Source organism: Heterocephalus glaber, unplaced genomic scaffold (assembly GCF_053883595.1).
Source record: "Heterocephalus glaber isolate CG9 unplaced genomic scaffold, H.glaber_assembly_v1.0 deba00001543, whole genome shotgun sequence".
NCBI classification, from domain to species: Eukaryota; Metazoa; Chordata; class Mammalia; order Rodentia; family Bathyergidae; genus Heterocephalus; species Heterocephalus glaber.
The window spans coordinates 4,025,038-4,042,054 of NW_028258336.1; the positions used below are offsets into that span (position 1 = coordinate 4,025,038).

Consider the following 17,017-nt stretch of genomic DNA (forward strand, 5'->3'; position numbering starts at 1 on the left):
GGAAGTTCAAGCAGCCGGATCAAAACTTCGTGGACAGCCTCGGCACTTAGTGAGACTCTGTCTCAAAATAAAATAAAAAGGGGTGGGACCGAAGTTCAGTGGTAGATCATTTGCCAAGCATGTTCAAGGCCCTGGGTTTAATTCCCACCAGTATCATGCCAAAAACCCCCCCAAAAACAGAACAAAAAACTCCAGAAAAACAAACAAATAATTTTAATGAAGTTTTTAAAACATAAAATACACAAAAATGTCACTTACTTTTACCAGTATATCTTTTACAACTTGATTACTATCATTATGAACACTGATATAACTGGAAAAGGTCTCTCCCAAAAATATATTCCTGTAAAATAAAGTAAAATTATAAGCAGAAATTCATTCAAGTTTTATCATAAATATTGTGTTTGAGCACTGCTTAATAACTTCAAGTGTAGAAAACTTACTAAAGGATAGAAATCAGGTGAAAGCTGCTTCAGCATCCTTTTATTTATAAGAGGCTGTTCATTCATTTACCTTTTCAATTTCAAAATAATAATTCATTTCAGACTTATATCTGAAAAGGCTAGAAAATGTCAAGTTTCCATTTTAAAATAACTTATGCTCTGAATGTAGAGAAGACCCAAGCTAATTCATCTTGGAGTATTTTTACCAATTTATTTTTCTAAATTATTCTAATAAAAATGACCAGTGGCGTTATTCTACAGTTTTATACTTAATACATGATTAATTTTCAAGACACTAATCAATGAACACATTCTATAAGTCTTAAAAAAAACCCTGAAAAGTTCTTTTTCTTTTTTTTGATACTGGGGATCGAACTCGGGTCTTTGCGCTTGCGCAGCAGGCGGTGAAACCACTGAGCTAAATCCCCGGCCCTGAAAAGTTCTTTTTTGTCTCAAATTTTCTCAGTTGCAAAAAGAGTGGAACCAGGAATGTCCACCTCAACAATAATCCAGAATAAGAGACAGCTAAGAATAAGAAAAGAAATAAAAAATCTAGAGCTCCTAGTTAGCTGACAAATCTGATGTCTGTTGGGAGAAAGCTGTGAGGATGTCTAAAGAGCTGTTTCTGAAAAAGACATTTAGGTAAAATAAGTTAAAATAAAAGGCATACATAGTCATTTAAAAATAAGATCTAAAGAAAGCTAAAATGCGGTCATTCTAGGAACCACTACTAACATTTCATTTTGGTATGTGTCTCTTTTTTAAAAAATTAAACTACAATCATATACTATAATTTTTATAACTTTTAAACTACTTTTATGTATGAAAACATTTTCCCATTCTTTAGTTATTTTTTGAAACATGATTTGTAATGGCTTTAACGTACTGTTGCGTGTCTTATGTGATTATATTATTCTTACCCAAAATTTTGTGGTAAAGTCAACATTTCTCCCAACATTAAAATTTCTGCACCATTTACTGTTGAAGGATCATCTCTCATCAGTTGGTTAAAGAGATCTCCTGTAGCAAGAGAAAAACATAAAATTCTAACATCTACATTTTAAATAAGTTTTCTTTACATAAAAATATAGTTGAGGAGTTATGTGTATAGCTATTGGTATAGCCTAGCATGTGCAAGAGTCTGGATTTGATCCCCAGAACCTCCCAGAGATATAGTTGGGAGAATGTCAGAATATTTTTATAATGTATAATGGCACTTAAATCTTTAATATAACAAGAACCTATCAAAAAATTCTGATCTCACAGAATGAACACATCAGAAACAAAGAAAAATGCAGATAATGAGATATACAATATACTATATAAGGCACCAATGATTCTAAGTAAAAGTCGAACACGGTGGCACATGCCTATAATCCCAGTACTTGGGAAGGTGAGGTACGAATATCACTGTGAGTTTGGGGCCAGCCTGGGTTAGATAGTACATTCAAGGTTGGGCTGAACTACCTACTGAGACCCTGTCTCAAAAATCAAAAAATTCTACGTAAAGAGAATGCTGTAACTACTTATGAAACATTTAAGGATAAAGGCACTATTTCAATAGTTATGAATATGGCGTGTCTTTACTTAAAACAAAAGGCTCTTGTTACCATACCATCAACAGTATCTTGACTTGTGGATTATAATGAGGCCTATTACTCAGATGGCTACCATTCACAGGTAACAAAGAATTCAGCAAAGTGTTAGCATAAGATTGATAAGGCTAAGTTTATTCCAAGAAAATTTCAGCAACTCAGATTTCAACTCTTCTCTTGGTCCAAATACAGTAAGCACATGCTATACATACCTGGTAGGTCTTTCTCTTCACATGTTACTGGAATATTGGTGAATAAAGTAGGCTTAGTCAACCGCATCACTATGAATTGAGAAAATAAACAAAAAACATTAACAATGTTTTGGGCTAATATTTTCAAGTCTAGCGTATTGCATTCAATTTCATATTAGTATAAAATATCTAAATATTGAATACTTCATAATATTATCCCCATGAATAATTTATAAAAATATTAGTATGTGCTGGGTGTCGTGGCACATGCCTATAATCCCAACTACTCCAAGATGGAGAATTCAAGGCCAGCCTGGGCAACTTCATAAAACTATTTCAAAATTTAAAAGAAGGGGGATGGCAGTTGCCTAGCATGCAAGAGTCCTTGGGTTCAATCCCCAGTACCACCAAAAACCAAAAATTATCAGAAAATTTTAAAAAAATTATGCAAAAACTTACACTAAAAGAGAATAAGTTTACTTTTTGTGCAACTCATACATTATAAAAATTAAATACAAGGGCTGGGGATTTAGCTCAGTGGTTCTGGCGCCTGCCTTGCAAGTGCAAGGTGCCGAGTTCAATCCCTGGTACCAAAAAAACCCAAAACAAACAAACAAACAAATTTAATACAAATATAATACATGTCATTATAGAAAAACTGGGAAAGAATTTTAAAGGTGAAGGTATATTAGGAACACAAAGGTTTATTTTCAAATTTTTATTTTTATTAGTACATATTTGCAGCACTTAATGAGCACATTCATCATGGGAAGCTGGTACATGGATGTAACACATCTTAATTCTTTTTTCATTCCCTTTCCCTCCATCTTGCAAAACAAATGTATTTCTCTGTTTCCTACCATCTATCTTTTCTTTAACTAGAGTGACTTCAATGTAAACTATCAACAAACTATTAACCTATATCAGTCTGGCACGGAAACAAGTTCAGATGCACCATTTTAATTATGAAACAAGTTTATGCCAAGATTTTTTGAGCTTTCTCACTCAATCATAATCAATGGTCACTGGAAACTCAAAAGGTTTCCCTTTAATATCAATTCTGCATAGAGAGTATGATAATATCAGCCAATACATAGGCTTACATAATTCCAGCCAAAACTAAGATTAAAAATTTACTTATTTCAAATATCAAAAAGCTATATAAAATAAATATAGTAACATAAGCAACTATTGAACCATGAAAAAATAAGAGAAAAAAAGTGAATTATTTATTAAATCTAGTGAGGGTAGTGTCAGGCTTGACCTGGTTGTGAAATGGTTAATGAATATGCTCTTTAATTTCAATCTACAGTTCCAAGATACAAAAGAACCCAACAAAACAGGCAGCTGATATAGGTGCTGTCTCCAGCTGACAAAAGCCATCTTGGTGCTATCTCAGAGCAGATAGAATGCAGAACACAGGATGGGATGTTCCCAAAATAGAGATAACAGCTACAAACTACAGCATCTTTTCAATGCCACCTCACCTGAAAATATCCATACATCTGCTTTGATCACTGCATGGACCCTGATCACAAATATTTGCTCTGACTCCTATATGTGATACATGTGCCAGATCTCTCTTCCAAAGTCCTATAAACCTTCTTCCTGCCTTTTCTTTGTATCGTGCTGACAGCCTCTTGCTTGCCATCTCTTGCCAATTTTGCCCAGGTGAATAAAGTCGGTACCGCTTTGTGTTCACTAGCCTGCTCCGATGGTCTCATTTCTCCACCGTTTGTTACAGGTAGGCCATTCCAATTTTTTTAATGAATCTTTTTGCCTATTTCTAAAGACTGCCATTTGAACACAACAAAATAAAGACAAAACTTAAAATCAAACTTTTTCAGAAAATAAAGCACAGAAGGCTATATGTTCATACTTCATTAGAAGTATACATTCATTCAAAGCAAAACCAAAGAACTTGTAGAAGATGGTCCTAAATGGTTAATTTACAATATAAATGTTGTTCACTAGCACGTGCAAAAGTGTACCACCTAACTTGTAATTAGGTATAGCATTCATATCAAATTTAGTGTATTTCTCATCCTGATCTCAGCTTAAATATCATCTTTGTTATGGCTTGTATCTAGATGTCCCCTTAGTCTCAAGCAGTTATAGGTGGGGCTTTGCAAAGTTGGCTGGATCTAGAGTGTGTAATGCTAGGATTAAATGTGTGATACTGGGATTACGGGTGTATGATTACTAAATTAACCCACCAATTGGTTTGGCATAGTTCTGGGTATGGATAATAGGAAGGCCTACCCTGGGTTTGGGTGCTACCTGCCCTAAGAACAAATAGTCTGGATAGAATATAAAGAACTGGATAGAATATAAAGAAGGCTGCTGTGGTGGCTTGCTGCTTTGCTACTTCACTGCTTGCCTTCTGCCTGACATGAGCTGTTTCTCTTCTGTGATGCCCCTCTGACATGCTACCTTACCTTACAGCCAGCCAACTATGAACTGAAACCTCTACAGTGAGCCAAAATAAAGCTTTCCTCTTTTAACTTTCCGTGGCAGGTATTTTGTTTCACCAATGAGCAAAGTAACTAAGACAATCCTTTTCTGAAATAACAGATCACACTGTTTCTTCCAAAGAACCTTTTATTTATCATGAACTATATTATTCATAATACTACTTTCCAAACTCCATAATGTCTAGGCATCACATTCAATTTTGCAGCCTCCACTTTTTTTTTTTTAAGATAAGATTTTTGCTATGTAGTTCAGGCTGGCCTTGAACTCCTGGTGATCTTCCTGCCTAAACCTCCTCAGTGCTGGGATTAGAGATGTGCGTCACCATGCCCAGTGCAGCCTCTGTTTGACACAGTAGACTGGCACAGAGCACACTCTATAGCTCTTTGATGAATGAGAAAGCATCAGCATCTATCAAAATCCCCAAGAAACTGGCATTATCTTGAATGCATAAGTTTCATGAACTGAGACCATTAAACAACAAATTATACTAAAACTGTAAACAAATGTTAACCCCAGAATTTCTGAATTCACTTTGTATAGCAAGCATTTACTGAGTATTTATTAGTGCCAGGCATTATTCTAAATACTTTACAAGTACTAACACATTTAATTCTCATTACACTTTATAAGACTGGTGTAATTATTCCCATTATACACAAAGAGCTCAGATAATGCCTGGTAGGGGTCATTTGCAAAAGGACGATTATATAGCAGATAAATGGCAGACCTTGGATCTTGACCCAGCTGAATGACCATTTAAAAATTATTTCCTGAAGTACAGTAATTATTATTATTTTTTGGTACCAAGGATTGAACTTGGGTCCTTCTGTTTGCGAGGCAGGAGGCAGAACCACTGAGCTAAATCCTTGGACAGTAATTATTAATTATAAGCCTGGGGTCATAAATCTAGAATATCACATCTTATCAGAAATATCCCACTGAATTCAAAGTAGGACTTTACCAAAACAGTATTGAACAAATAAAGATCTAGAGGTACAATTTTTAGTGCAGTGTTTCCAACTTTAAATCTTATTTTTAACTAGGAAACCAGTTAAAAATATTAAGTAAAATCTGAAGTTAAACAGGTTCCCTGAAAGTTACAAGAGGCAGTTTCTCTGAATTTAAATATGGAAGATTTTAAGCTCAGTTTTAACACCAATTGTTATCCTCTATTTCTCCTTTTTTTTTTTTTTTAATTTCAGGAGACATCAAATCTTAACAAAGAAATACACTCTCAAGGGAATTCTGAAAAACTTTTAAGTGTCCTTGGGCTGGGGTGGTGCCGCTGTCTTCCTCAAAAGCGCAAGGTCCTGAGTTTGATCCCTGGTACCAAAACAAAACAAAAGTGTCCTTCAGTTTAACCCAAATATATATAGGCTTAACTTTCTATTGTGTAGAAAAATTTCTGCAAAACTTAAGTTTTCCCTTTTTCATAGGGTACAGGATGAAATGGTGGGAGGTTGTTAAGAAGCAACCCTCCATTAAAAATGAACAGATTTTACTGGTGCACGCCTGTAGTCCAAGGACTTGGGAGGACTGCCATGAGTTCAAAGCCAGCCTAGGCTATATACTGAGTTCAAGGCCAGTGAGAATCTGTCTCAAAAAAGAAAAAAAATCTCAAATTGGTATTAAAAGAACCAGGCCGGGGATGTAGTTCAGTGGTGCCGCGCCTGCCTGGCAAGCACAAGGTCCTGAATTTGATCCCTTATACCAGGAAAAACAAAAAACAAAAAAACACGCTAAAGGTATTAAAAGAACCGCTTTTCTTCAGAAGCAGTTGATGGGAAATACCATCACCTTGTGGATTCAAAGAATTACTACAAAACACTTTATCATATTACAGATTCTGCAGCCTAAGAAATGAGCTTGTCAAGAGTCATTCTATATAATTTTTGGAGAAAAATCATTTCATAATTAAATTAGTTAGGGCTGTCTGAGGCCTAATGTGTCTCCTTGCGGTGCGGGCCAACTCTGGCATGTGGAAACACAAATCCGTGTGCCTCCAGTCATTGCTGAGGCCACAATGGTCCCATGATCCTGTGATGCGCCAGGGCAAGATTACATCAGCTGAGACATCATGGTTCTTTGAGAACCAAGTAGTAATTAAAAAAAAAAAAAAGAGAAAGGTTTCACCTGGGGTAGGGACAAATCCTTATTAGCCTGCTATCTTGTCCCATTTATTGTTAAGAATGCTTTGTCCATCTCACCATCCTCATCAACCTAAGATCCTCATCAACATAGGATTCCTGCCACCCTCTGAGTCACCCCATACTCTCTCTGATTATTGTGTGTACCCAATAAATAGTGGCTACCTCAGTGTCTTTGTCTTTGCCCACTCTGGCATTCACCTCCTAGCCCCCCAACCCCCTGCACCTTGTACTTTGAAAATGCATCTCTTTGTCTTTTTTTCTTTAGCCCTCACTGCACCTTTCTCTAGGCAGACTGGAGAACTGGTCCAGTCTCTGACATGAGTTAGTAACCTAAAACTATCTTATTCCTTGAACTTCTAAATCAGTTAGGGTTTCATTATAGTTGTCTAGAGAACAATCAAAAATATGCCAACATCAAATACAGATTTAAAACTCAGTATTTCCTGTCTTACCATGAATTAATGGACTTCAGAAATTAAACATAACTTGATAGGTGGAAAAAACCAAATGCACCTCCCCCCCAAAAAACCCCAAATATACCGATAAAAGCAAGTTTTAAAAAATAATAAGAACTGGTTTCTAAGTAATTTTGAATTCCGTCTTGAAAGTTCAAAGCAGGTTTTTTAAATTATACATTTTAGCATCCTAAATTGAGTAAAAACAGTGACCTTTAGTGGAGTCAAATATTTACTTTAATATTTTACTCAAAAATCATATTAAAAACAAAATTTTTGTACATAGGTAAGAGGTCAAAAATCAGAAAACTAGGTCAAGTACAATTTGCATATATTTTGGCTGGCCAGAATATTAAAAAATTAGGTAGAATCTTCTTCAGGATTACAGTCCTTAAACATTCTGCAAACCTCACATGTTTGTCCCTGAAGTTTTTGAATGCTGCATTAATTTTTTGCATTTTGTGTAGATTAAATTCAGTTGAACCACTAAGCAGGAACTCATTTTGGAAATTCCAAAAACATTTTTACCATGTTGTTCCACCCCTCTGTATTTTATCTTTTTTCTTTGAATTTGACTTTATCTTACTAGAAGGGGTGGGTTATGAGGAAAGAATAAAATTATGGTACCACTGTCACTTTTGTACAGTAAATACTGATGGTATTTTACCAAATGCTCTCACAGATTTATCTTTCTATAGTTGCATTTGTTTCCTCAATATACTCCACATGTATAACTCAGTGAAACCCAAAAATACTGCTGGGTCCTACTACTGGCTACTAGTGCTAGAATCACTAGTTATGAGGTTCTAAATACATGAAAAATGCTCCAAGGAAGTAATAGTGTGTTAAGTTCTTAGGTCTTGATTACTTAAGGTAGATGAGGAATTAATCTTCTTTTTAAAGATCACTGCACTGTTCGAATTAAAATTCATTCTTTAAATTCCCAGTTTTGAATTTCATTGTTTCTCAGAGGGGTAGAAAGCAATTTACCTACGGTAAGTAAAATTGAAAGTGTTTACTTACAACAAACATGCTTTTTTTTTATACTGCACCTCTGAACTGAGTTCATTCACACTTTTCTTTTCATTTGAGATAGGGTCTAACCCAGTAAAGTTGCCCACGCTGGGCTCAAACTTGTGATCCTCCAGGTGCAGCCTCCCAGACTGCTAGGATTATAAGCATGTGCCACCATGCCTAGCTCAAAGATGCACTTTTTAATGTGTGATTCTTGGTTTAAAAACTATACAGAAGAATCCCATGATTTCTGAATATACCTTATATTTTTCATTCTCTGTACCAAACCAGTAATTGTATCATTAAAAAAAAAAAATCAGGGCGGGGGATTTAGCTCAGTGGTTTCGTCGCCTGCTGTGTAAGCCCAAGGACCCAAGTTCGATCTCTGGTACCAAGAAAAAAAAAATCAATTTTATGATTGCCAAAACCTTGATTAGCATTAGCAACTTTGTGGTATCCTGAAAAATAAAAATCAAATGTATTGTTTAAGACTGCATAATGTCAATCTTTTACATACAACCTTATAGGCAATACTGAATAACTTCTTGAAGTCTCTACAGCACTTATGATTAGAATGAGATTAATGAAATAAAAGAGAAAGAAGTTATTGAAGAAGTTGCCCTGAAAACTTTTTTGCTCCCCAGAGCTTTTCAGTTGACTTTTGGATGCATTTACAACAATTATTTTCTAAAGAGTCTTATTTGAGATAGTTTAAAGGTAATTAAGAACAAAACAGGATATGGATAGAGTGAAATGTGTCAGGAAAAGATTATCTCATTAGTAAAAGTTAGCTGACTCCTTGTCTTTAAAACATTAGTCAGCTCAGGCTACAAATAATCCCTCCAAGATCACATTTACCACACATTATTGAGCTCCTGCCATGATGGACACTGTACTATACAGCAAACATGTCTGCCTTTTTAGTGGGTATAGTTTCACTGGTTTTTCTCAAGAAGCTTGTTTGACTAACAATAACTCAGGGTATGCTCTGTGGGAGGAGGGTCCATGTTTGTCTTCCTTACTATATTCTAGCATCTAGCCCAAGGTAAGCATTTCAATTTGTTAAATAAATATATGCTTATGGGCTTTTATATAAATTTTATTCTATTAATTTTGACAATCTGAATTCATTACATACTAAAAATAATACCATATTTATGCACAAATAAGTTAATTTTTCCAGTAAGAGCTAATCTTTCTTTAAGAATATTTCCCACATATTCACAGTACATAATATCACAAAAAACCCATATTTGGCCTACATGTCTCTGAATTGTAGCATTACAAGATGGAAGTTCATTGTGCTTGATAATTTGATTAAGTTGTGCCCAAATGTCTTCCAGAGTTTGGTTGTTACAAATACTATGTTCTATTGTCCAACGTGCTCTATAAAGTGAGTGCAAATTCAGTGCCTTTAAATTATCTTGCAATTTTTTAGACAAAGGAAAAATATTTTCAGTACAATTAGAACCAACAAGTGAAACACTCCACGACCTCCTTTTGTGTCGTTTTCCTTTTTCTGATTTTTTATCCAGATTTCCAGAGGCTGTCTGTTCATTCATTGTATGTGACTGGATTAAGTGCTGCTTTTTCAAACTAGGTTGAAACTCCAAGAGATCTACTGTACAATCATAGCTCTGTGATTTAACACTATGTTCTGAAATAGTTAAATACTGTTTCACATCTTCAGCTACCTCTTCAGAAATCACAGGTGGTGATCTTTTAGGTTTGACTGGAAGTTTGGACCCATCATGTAGAAACCAAGGAGTAAATCTTGTTGGTGGACGAGTAGCAAAGTCTTGAATTGCTTTCTCTGCAATTTTCGGTAGTTGTGTGGGATCACTCTCATATGGTCGATAATGTAGTATTACTTCTGTGGTCATTCTGCAGTAATCCAGTTACTTCTAATGAAGAGAAAATTTCTTCAGAGCTAGAATATAACTTATTATTACAAGATTGTCTTTCTTGTCAAATCAGAGGAAACAGGACCTAAAGTGGAAGTATTGCAAAGAATAAGATATGGTAGGGATTGCCTACATACAAATAGGCAGGGAGAAAAGAAAAAACCAAAACCAATTCCAATATGATATTTCAATAAAGTGCTACTGGTAAAGGTAAATGCAATCCACAAACTTGAAAATCCTTTCTCACCAAAATAAATATGTTTAACTCAACCAAAAATAAAGGACTTGAAAGACCTAATATTAACTGCAAATAATCCTAAAACTACTCCTGAAACAAAAAATAAATTAGTGATTCTTAAAATATTGGATTCATATAATGTAATTTGTTTTGTTTTGTTTTTTGTATGTTTTTTTGGTACCAGGGATCGAACTCGGGTCTTTGCGCTTGTGCAGCAGGCGGCGAAACCACTGAGCTAAATCTCCGGCCCCCATATAATGTAATTTTTCAAAATTTGAGACATGTGAATTGAGGTCAGTGGTATCACTAACTTAATTTATCTAGGGGAAAAGGAATTACTTTAAACTTTAAAATGATATGAAATCTAGCAGATATATATATACACTATTTAGTGATTATATCTCATTTTCAGTAGTAAACAAAAATAACATGAAAATAGTTTAACCTTGCATTTTAACTAGGACAGTAGCTGATTTTATGACAAAGTCATAAAGGTATAGGTATAATGTTAAGCAATACTGAGATCCAACTACCACAGCTACTGAATTTTAATCTAGAGGAAGAGCAAGAAGTCTACACTTATTTTTCTCCTAGAACACAAATTCTCAAGTTGCCCTGAATGAAGCCACTGACAATAAGTTCCAGCATGTACTACACTGGTCCAAGAATGGAGCCTTCCATGACCTGCAAGTTAGGCTTCCTAACCAGGCCCAAAGACGTAAAAGGCATAAAGTACTCTTTCATATCCCAACTACTCTAGAAAAAAATAAGAGGTTGAATTATTCCCTCAAAAATCATTAAAGAATTAATGAAGGTTCTTCCATTGCTAGCATGACCATGAGTTGGAACTCCTGTCATAGTACAATAGTCATTGTCTGACTCTAAAGAGTTAAGTAACTAATCTCAAAATAATTCATGTCCACTAACACACTTGACAAATCTGTACATGACTGTGAGCCTTAACAGCCATAATTTTATTCATTAAGTTTATTGGTACATTTTAGGTATACATTATGGTCACATGCATCACTGGGAATTTGTACTCATCCATAATTTTAATATGATCTAACTATGTGATAAAATTCAAGAATTTCCTTCTCCCTTCCTTTTCTCTTCCTTACTTTTTTCCTTCTCCTTTCCTTACTCTTTCACATTGTAAGATAGGACACTGTGAATGTTTTCATTGTCTGAATTTATGAGGTGTTATACTTGAGACAAATGAAGTTGTGAGAGCTCTTCTTAAATAAAATTTTCTCTTTTCTAGAGTAACAAGGTAGTATCTTAATATTTTAGATACTAATATTTAAGGAAGCAAACTTAACCATGGAAATTGATATATGTGGTATCCCATATCAGTAAAATTAAAACTTGTAAAATTCTTGATTAAATAGGACAAAGGGGGAAGAATATCACCAGAGACTTAATAAAGCTCAAGCTAGCAATGAAATTGAAAGCACTTGCCCTTTTAGTCTGCTTGAATACACTGTTTCAATTTTCACTGTCTTATTTTTGAAAAGGAAGAGTAACAGAAATCTAAAAATTCCAGATGGCATCTAGTCTCCATATTACTGGAATTTAGTTGTGTGTAACAGTATAATTTGTATAAAATGACAACTAGCAACCAATAGAATTGTTCCAAATTCTTATCAAAGTAGTCAGCAAGGTAATGATCTCTGAAAATGCTGTTTCATTCATGAGGCAACAAATTATCTTGGAAAAATGGAGGCAGGCCTTGTTTTGAAGCACTGCTTCCATCACTTACTAGCTTTGTAATCTCTAGAAAAGTTGCTTAAACTCTGAGAGATAAGTATGCATTTGAGGTAGAAGACATGATAAAAATTTACTATTTTTTATGATATAAAATTTAAAATTCAAACAAAAGATTTCAGGAAAATTACTCTTGAAGATTTTCCTAGGCAATCTAAATCATCAAACTCACTCGAAATTGTGAAGTGCAGAAAAATGAAAATTGATAAGAGATTTTGGACATACATTATTTCCTACATACATAATGCTTTGAAATAAACTGCAAAGGAACCAGGAATTTAGCTCAGTGGTACAGCGCCTGCCTGGCAAGCGCGAGGTCCTGAGTTCGATCCCCGTACCAAAAAAAACCCCCAAAATAAACTCCAAACAGTTTTAAATTTGTTACATGCTGTATGTAGTACCATGTACTGCCAAATCTTTGACATTACCTTGCAATACTCATTCTACAGATAAAACTGAAGCCTAGTTTCGTTCGTGCCACGTGAACAGCCGAAAAGGAAAAAGCACTTTAAATTCGCTGTAATTTATTCCAGACAACAGAGATCTCCTAGGCAGGGTCAAGACGTCTGCTTCTGTACCTAAATAACCTGGTGACTGCAGCAGCACAAATCAGTGACTTATCAAGCATCATTTCATTCTAGTAGGCAGCTCTTAATCCTAAAAACCGGAAGCTTGAAATCGCTTCCTACCGTTCTGTGCCAAGATACAGAGAGCAAGAGGGCGACCGCTAACAGAGTTTAAGAAGGACAAGGCCTACATGCCAAAGGCGAAGTCTAGGCGGCAAAAACTTGAAGAAATAGTGAGAGAAGGGAGAAAGCAGAAAAAGGGAGAGCAAGTTTTCAAAAGCTTACCTTTCAACGCCAGCAAGTGATCCTGTTTGGGGGGGTTTACTTCCATTTTGACGGGCACTTCAGACCTACAGCCTACGGGGGCCGGGGAGGTTCAGGCTGGCCCGGAAGAAAACAACAGGGCTCGCCTGGGAAGGCCTGGGGTCAAATGAGCTTCTCACTTCTTTCTGCCAGGCGTACCTTAAATTCTCTTTTTACTACGTCCTTTACAGGCCCAACGGCTTTTTGTCACCAAGGCCATCTCTTCTCGCTTATATACCTATGCCTAGGCCTACGCACCTCCAATCACACATCAAGACTTCAGGAAGCTACATTTCAGGCCCCCCAGACGTCTACACTAGAGTAAAAAAAGACAGGAAGTGGTATGCTGGGATTTTAAATTTACACAAAAATCGTATTGCATGCAGGGACATGTAGTTCCCCAATCTCTACCGGGATTGGTATCTAACTGGAGAGGAGAAATCCTTACAAGAGGGAAGATTTTATCCTGAAACCTTAAATTGTGCTTTATCTCGTTTGTTCCCCTTGATATCTTTCTTCTGTCAGTTTCAAGCTCCTTGTGAAAAACAATGTGCCCATGCGCAAGGTTGTGCAGCCAAACAGCCAATGGCTGGGAGGAGGCTGAGAGATGGTGGCGGGAGGCTCCCGGGTTCGCACGGCGTCTCTGCGCCAGTTGCGTAAGCAGAGCCTTATGGGTAAATGGCTCAACCCCGCCCCTCAGTTGGAGGTTCCGAGGGCTGTTTGCTGTGGCTCTCCTCGCAGGATGGCTGCCCTGGTTGTAAACAAGCCTGGAGCGGGGCTAGACAGTGGTCGACAGGGCAGCCGGGGAACGGCTGTGGTGAAGGTGAGGGACATTGCGTGCTCTGTTCTCCACCGTCGTCCTCCCTTCGGTTCATCCTGGAGACCTGGCTGCGTCGCTGCGGCCCACGTTCCGATGGACAGGATGCGAGGTCACTGAGCTCCTCTTGGTCTTGCTAGTCTTGCCTTCCCTTCTGCTATTTTTGTCCCCCTGGTTTGAAGTTGCCTGGTCGGCTCATGCCTGATGTTAACATCGACAACCGGGACGTTTGTGAAAAGGACCTTGTAGGCCTGAAGGAGTGACTAGGAGAGGTCTTTCCCCAATTCCTGGTTTTTAGTTAAGCTAAACAGGCATTAATTCGCTTTTGTTGTTGTTGTTGAGACAGGGTCTCACTACGTAATTCAGGCTGGCCTTGAACTAACTCACCATGTAATCCAAGCTGGCCTCGAACTCGAGTCTCCTGCCACTGCCTCCGAGTACTTGGGATTACGGGAGTGTACCACCATGCCTGGCTTGATTAGCGTTTTAAAAATTAAATTGAGCTGTTGTGAACACCAGGAACTACTTAGGTATTTTGGTTTGTCAGTGTTTACTTACGAGATAGATGCCAATTCCCATTTTACATGGAGGAAAACAGGTTTAGATTAACATAATAATGACAAAAACTCAGGGTTGATTGGCTCTAAAGTCTGCGTTTTCCACTATTGGGTTGCTTTTGTTGTCATCCGTGTATTACCGCCTCTCTTAGTAGTTCAGTTTCAGAACTTTTAAGAAGTCTCCCAACTGCAACATAGGGCGTTAACCCGAGGATATATAAATTATCTATGTTTCAAGTTTGAGATTCTCCCACGTATAAATGCACCAAAATGCATTCACTAAAAAATTAAAAAATCAATTGAAATAGGTAGGACTTACTATGATTTCCGTTACAATATGAAAAGATCTGAAAAGAAAATTTCAATGGTTCATAGAGTGAACCCCAAGGTCATCTGTAATCCAAGAGATTGGTAATTTTCATTCATGGCTACATATTAGGAAAATTGAGGACTTTGTGAAAACTACTGATGTACTCTGTTGACATCAGTATGGTTTTTTTTTTAAGTTCTTGAAAATGATTTCAATGTGCAACCACAATTCAGAACCAGTGAACCAGATCTCTGAAATTCTTTCAACATCATGAATTATAGGTATTTATGATTTTTCACCTAAGATTGGTTTTATATGACTACAAATGAGATATTTATACCTGTGACTCAATATTGGTAGTTGAATCAATTGACCTTCGTGTGTGTGTGTGTGTGTGCGTGTGTGTGGTGCTGAGGATTGAGCCTAGGGCCTTGCATATCCTAGGCAAGTGATCTATCACTAAGCTACATCCCCAGCCCCGTTTGTATATATTTTTAAAATAATTTTATCTTGGTTACTACATCTTAATTCTTTTTACATCTGTCCCCTTCACCTCCTTTCCCTCCCTCTCCCTCCATTGACTTTTGTATATTAATGATGTTATTTTGGGGGAATTGGTATAGCTGAGGAACCCTCATTATTAGGCATATTGGTTTTTTTTGGGGGGGGGGTACCAGGGATCAAGCTCAGGTCCTTGTGCTTGCGCAGCAGGTGGCTAAACCACTGAGCTAAATCCCGGCTCCTATTAGGCATATTGGATAGTTGAGATTTTAATTCTTGAATTGTCTTTTTCTAAGTAGAAAATATCTGTAGATTATTTGTGAACTAGAAGTTTCACTCCATAATTGAAATAGGTATCAATGCCATTTATATTTTTGCTACCGTGTTTGCCTTATCATCTCAAAAGTATACCAAAACCTGGTAATGCTTTGTTAATGCATAGAATTCGATATAGCAGAGGTACACCTTGTTTATTTTCATCTTTAAATGTAAAATGTTCCTGAACAATGTAGTAAGAATGTTTTTTAAGAAAGTGAGAAGTATTCATTGGAAGGTAAACTTGAATTATTTAATTCTAGTATTGTTTAAAGTGCCCTCTTATTAAATGAACAAGTTGATAATGACAGGACTTTTGATCATCAGCAAAAACACAAAAATCTGATACTGTGAGGTAATTAACATGTAAAAAAAAGAATCACAAAAAAGTTTATTTTTTCCTAGAAACCCTTTTAAAATGTGGCCTGGTTTATTAAAATTGGATTTACACATAATACATTTTGAAGTTTTCTTGATTATTTGTGACACATACAATTTTTTTCCTAAGATTTAATTTCTTATGCTGTTAGCTATAATTTGTATTCATAGATTCTCAGGAGAGAATTTCTTGCTCTGTTATGTACTCATAAGTTATTTTTAGACTTTTGGTTTACTAATCAGAAGAATTTTAAAATGGCTTTGTGTGCGTGTGTGTGTGTATGTGTGTATGTGTGTGTGTGGTGGCAGTGGTACTGGCAGTTGAACTTGGGGTGTATTGCATACATTGAGCTATATCCCCAGCCTTTAAAAATTTTTTTTATTTTGAGAGAGAGTCTCATTTAATTGTCCAGACTGGAATTGGACTTTTGATTCTTTTGCCTCAGCGATCTGAGTAACTGGGATTATAAATATGCACCACCACACTTGGCCAATAGTTGTTTTTTTTATTCTTGGTTTGGTTTGTTTGTTTGTTTGGAAACAGGATATTGCTATATAGTTCCAGCTGGCCTTGAACTCGCGGGGTACCCCAGGTTGTCTTCAAACCTTTTGCAATCTTCCTGCCTAAGCCTCCAGAGTCCTGGGATTACAGGTGTGTACCACCATGCCTGGCTGGGCTGCTAGTGTTTTTGAAAAAAAAAAAAAATCTGTGGTGGCAACGTGAGTAAGTTATCTTGTGTTGAGATGGGGTCAAAGATATAAGATATGAATAAACTAAGTAAAATTTTAATTTGGTCCTTTTGAGCTTATTGTCATAAGTTTATTATTACAATGAAAGCATTAATATTTTATTTTATGTCTTAAGCTACTGTGAATATTTTATGTATTTAATTGAATTTGATAAAGTAACACTTTTTTCTTCCTAGGCTACATTGAAATGTGTGTAATGTAATTTATGGATAGTTTTCTCCTCGTTTCATTTTTCTCAGAAAATTAACATTACATTGTTACTGGTTTCCTATGTGTCCTTCCAGAAAG

The 17,017-nt window shown here is 36.2% G+C and overlaps 3 protein-coding genes across 9 annotated transcripts in view; 1 reads left to right on the forward strand and 2 right to left on the reverse strand.

The window, feature by feature from the left end:
* Trappc13 (trafficking protein particle complex subunit 13) overlaps positions 1 to 13,275 on the reverse strand; it is a 35,906-nt gene extending 22,631 nt beyond the window's left edge. For 2 of the 4 annotated variants that reach the window (XM_004862869.4, XM_004862868.4), the window contains exons 1-4: positions 13,084 to 13,275; positions 2,251 to 2,319; positions 1,364 to 1,463; positions 259 to 343 (exon numbers count right to left, since the gene is read on the reverse strand). In XM_004862869.4, the coding sequence (XP_004862926.1) occupies positions 259 to 343; positions 1,364 to 1,463; positions 2,251 to 2,319; positions 13,084 to 13,129 (300 nt within the window). In that variant the 5' untranslated portion in view covers positions 13,130 to 13,275. Of the gene's footprint in view, positions 1 to 258; positions 344 to 1,363; positions 1,464 to 2,250; positions 2,320 to 10,017; positions 10,208 to 13,083 lie in introns of those variants that run through there. The other 2 variants (XM_087189552.1, XM_087189551.1) reach the window with 1 other exon arrangement.
* Shld3 (shieldin complex subunit 3) lies at positions 9,289 to 10,206 on the reverse strand. The gene has a single exon (XM_087189553.1). The coding sequence runs from the start codon at positions 10,204 to 10,206 to the stop codon at positions 9,454 to 9,456; it is 753 nt and encodes a 250-aa protein (XP_087045679.1). The 3' UTR covers positions 9,289 to 9,453.
* Positions 13,276 to 13,756: 481 nt separating the features above from the next.
* Trim23 (tripartite motif containing 23) overlaps positions 13,757 to 17,017 on the forward strand; it is a 42,212-nt gene continuing 38,951 nt past the window's right edge. For 3 of the 4 annotated variants that reach the window (XM_004862870.3, XM_021243005.2, XM_087189549.1), the window contains exon 1: positions 13,757 to 13,924. In XM_004862870.3, coding sequence (XP_004862927.2) covers positions 13,772 to 13,924 — 153 coding nt within the window. In that variant the 5' untranslated portion in view covers positions 13,757 to 13,771. The remainder of the gene's footprint in view (positions 13,925 to 17,017) is intronic. The other variant, XM_087189550.1, reaches the window with a different exon arrangement.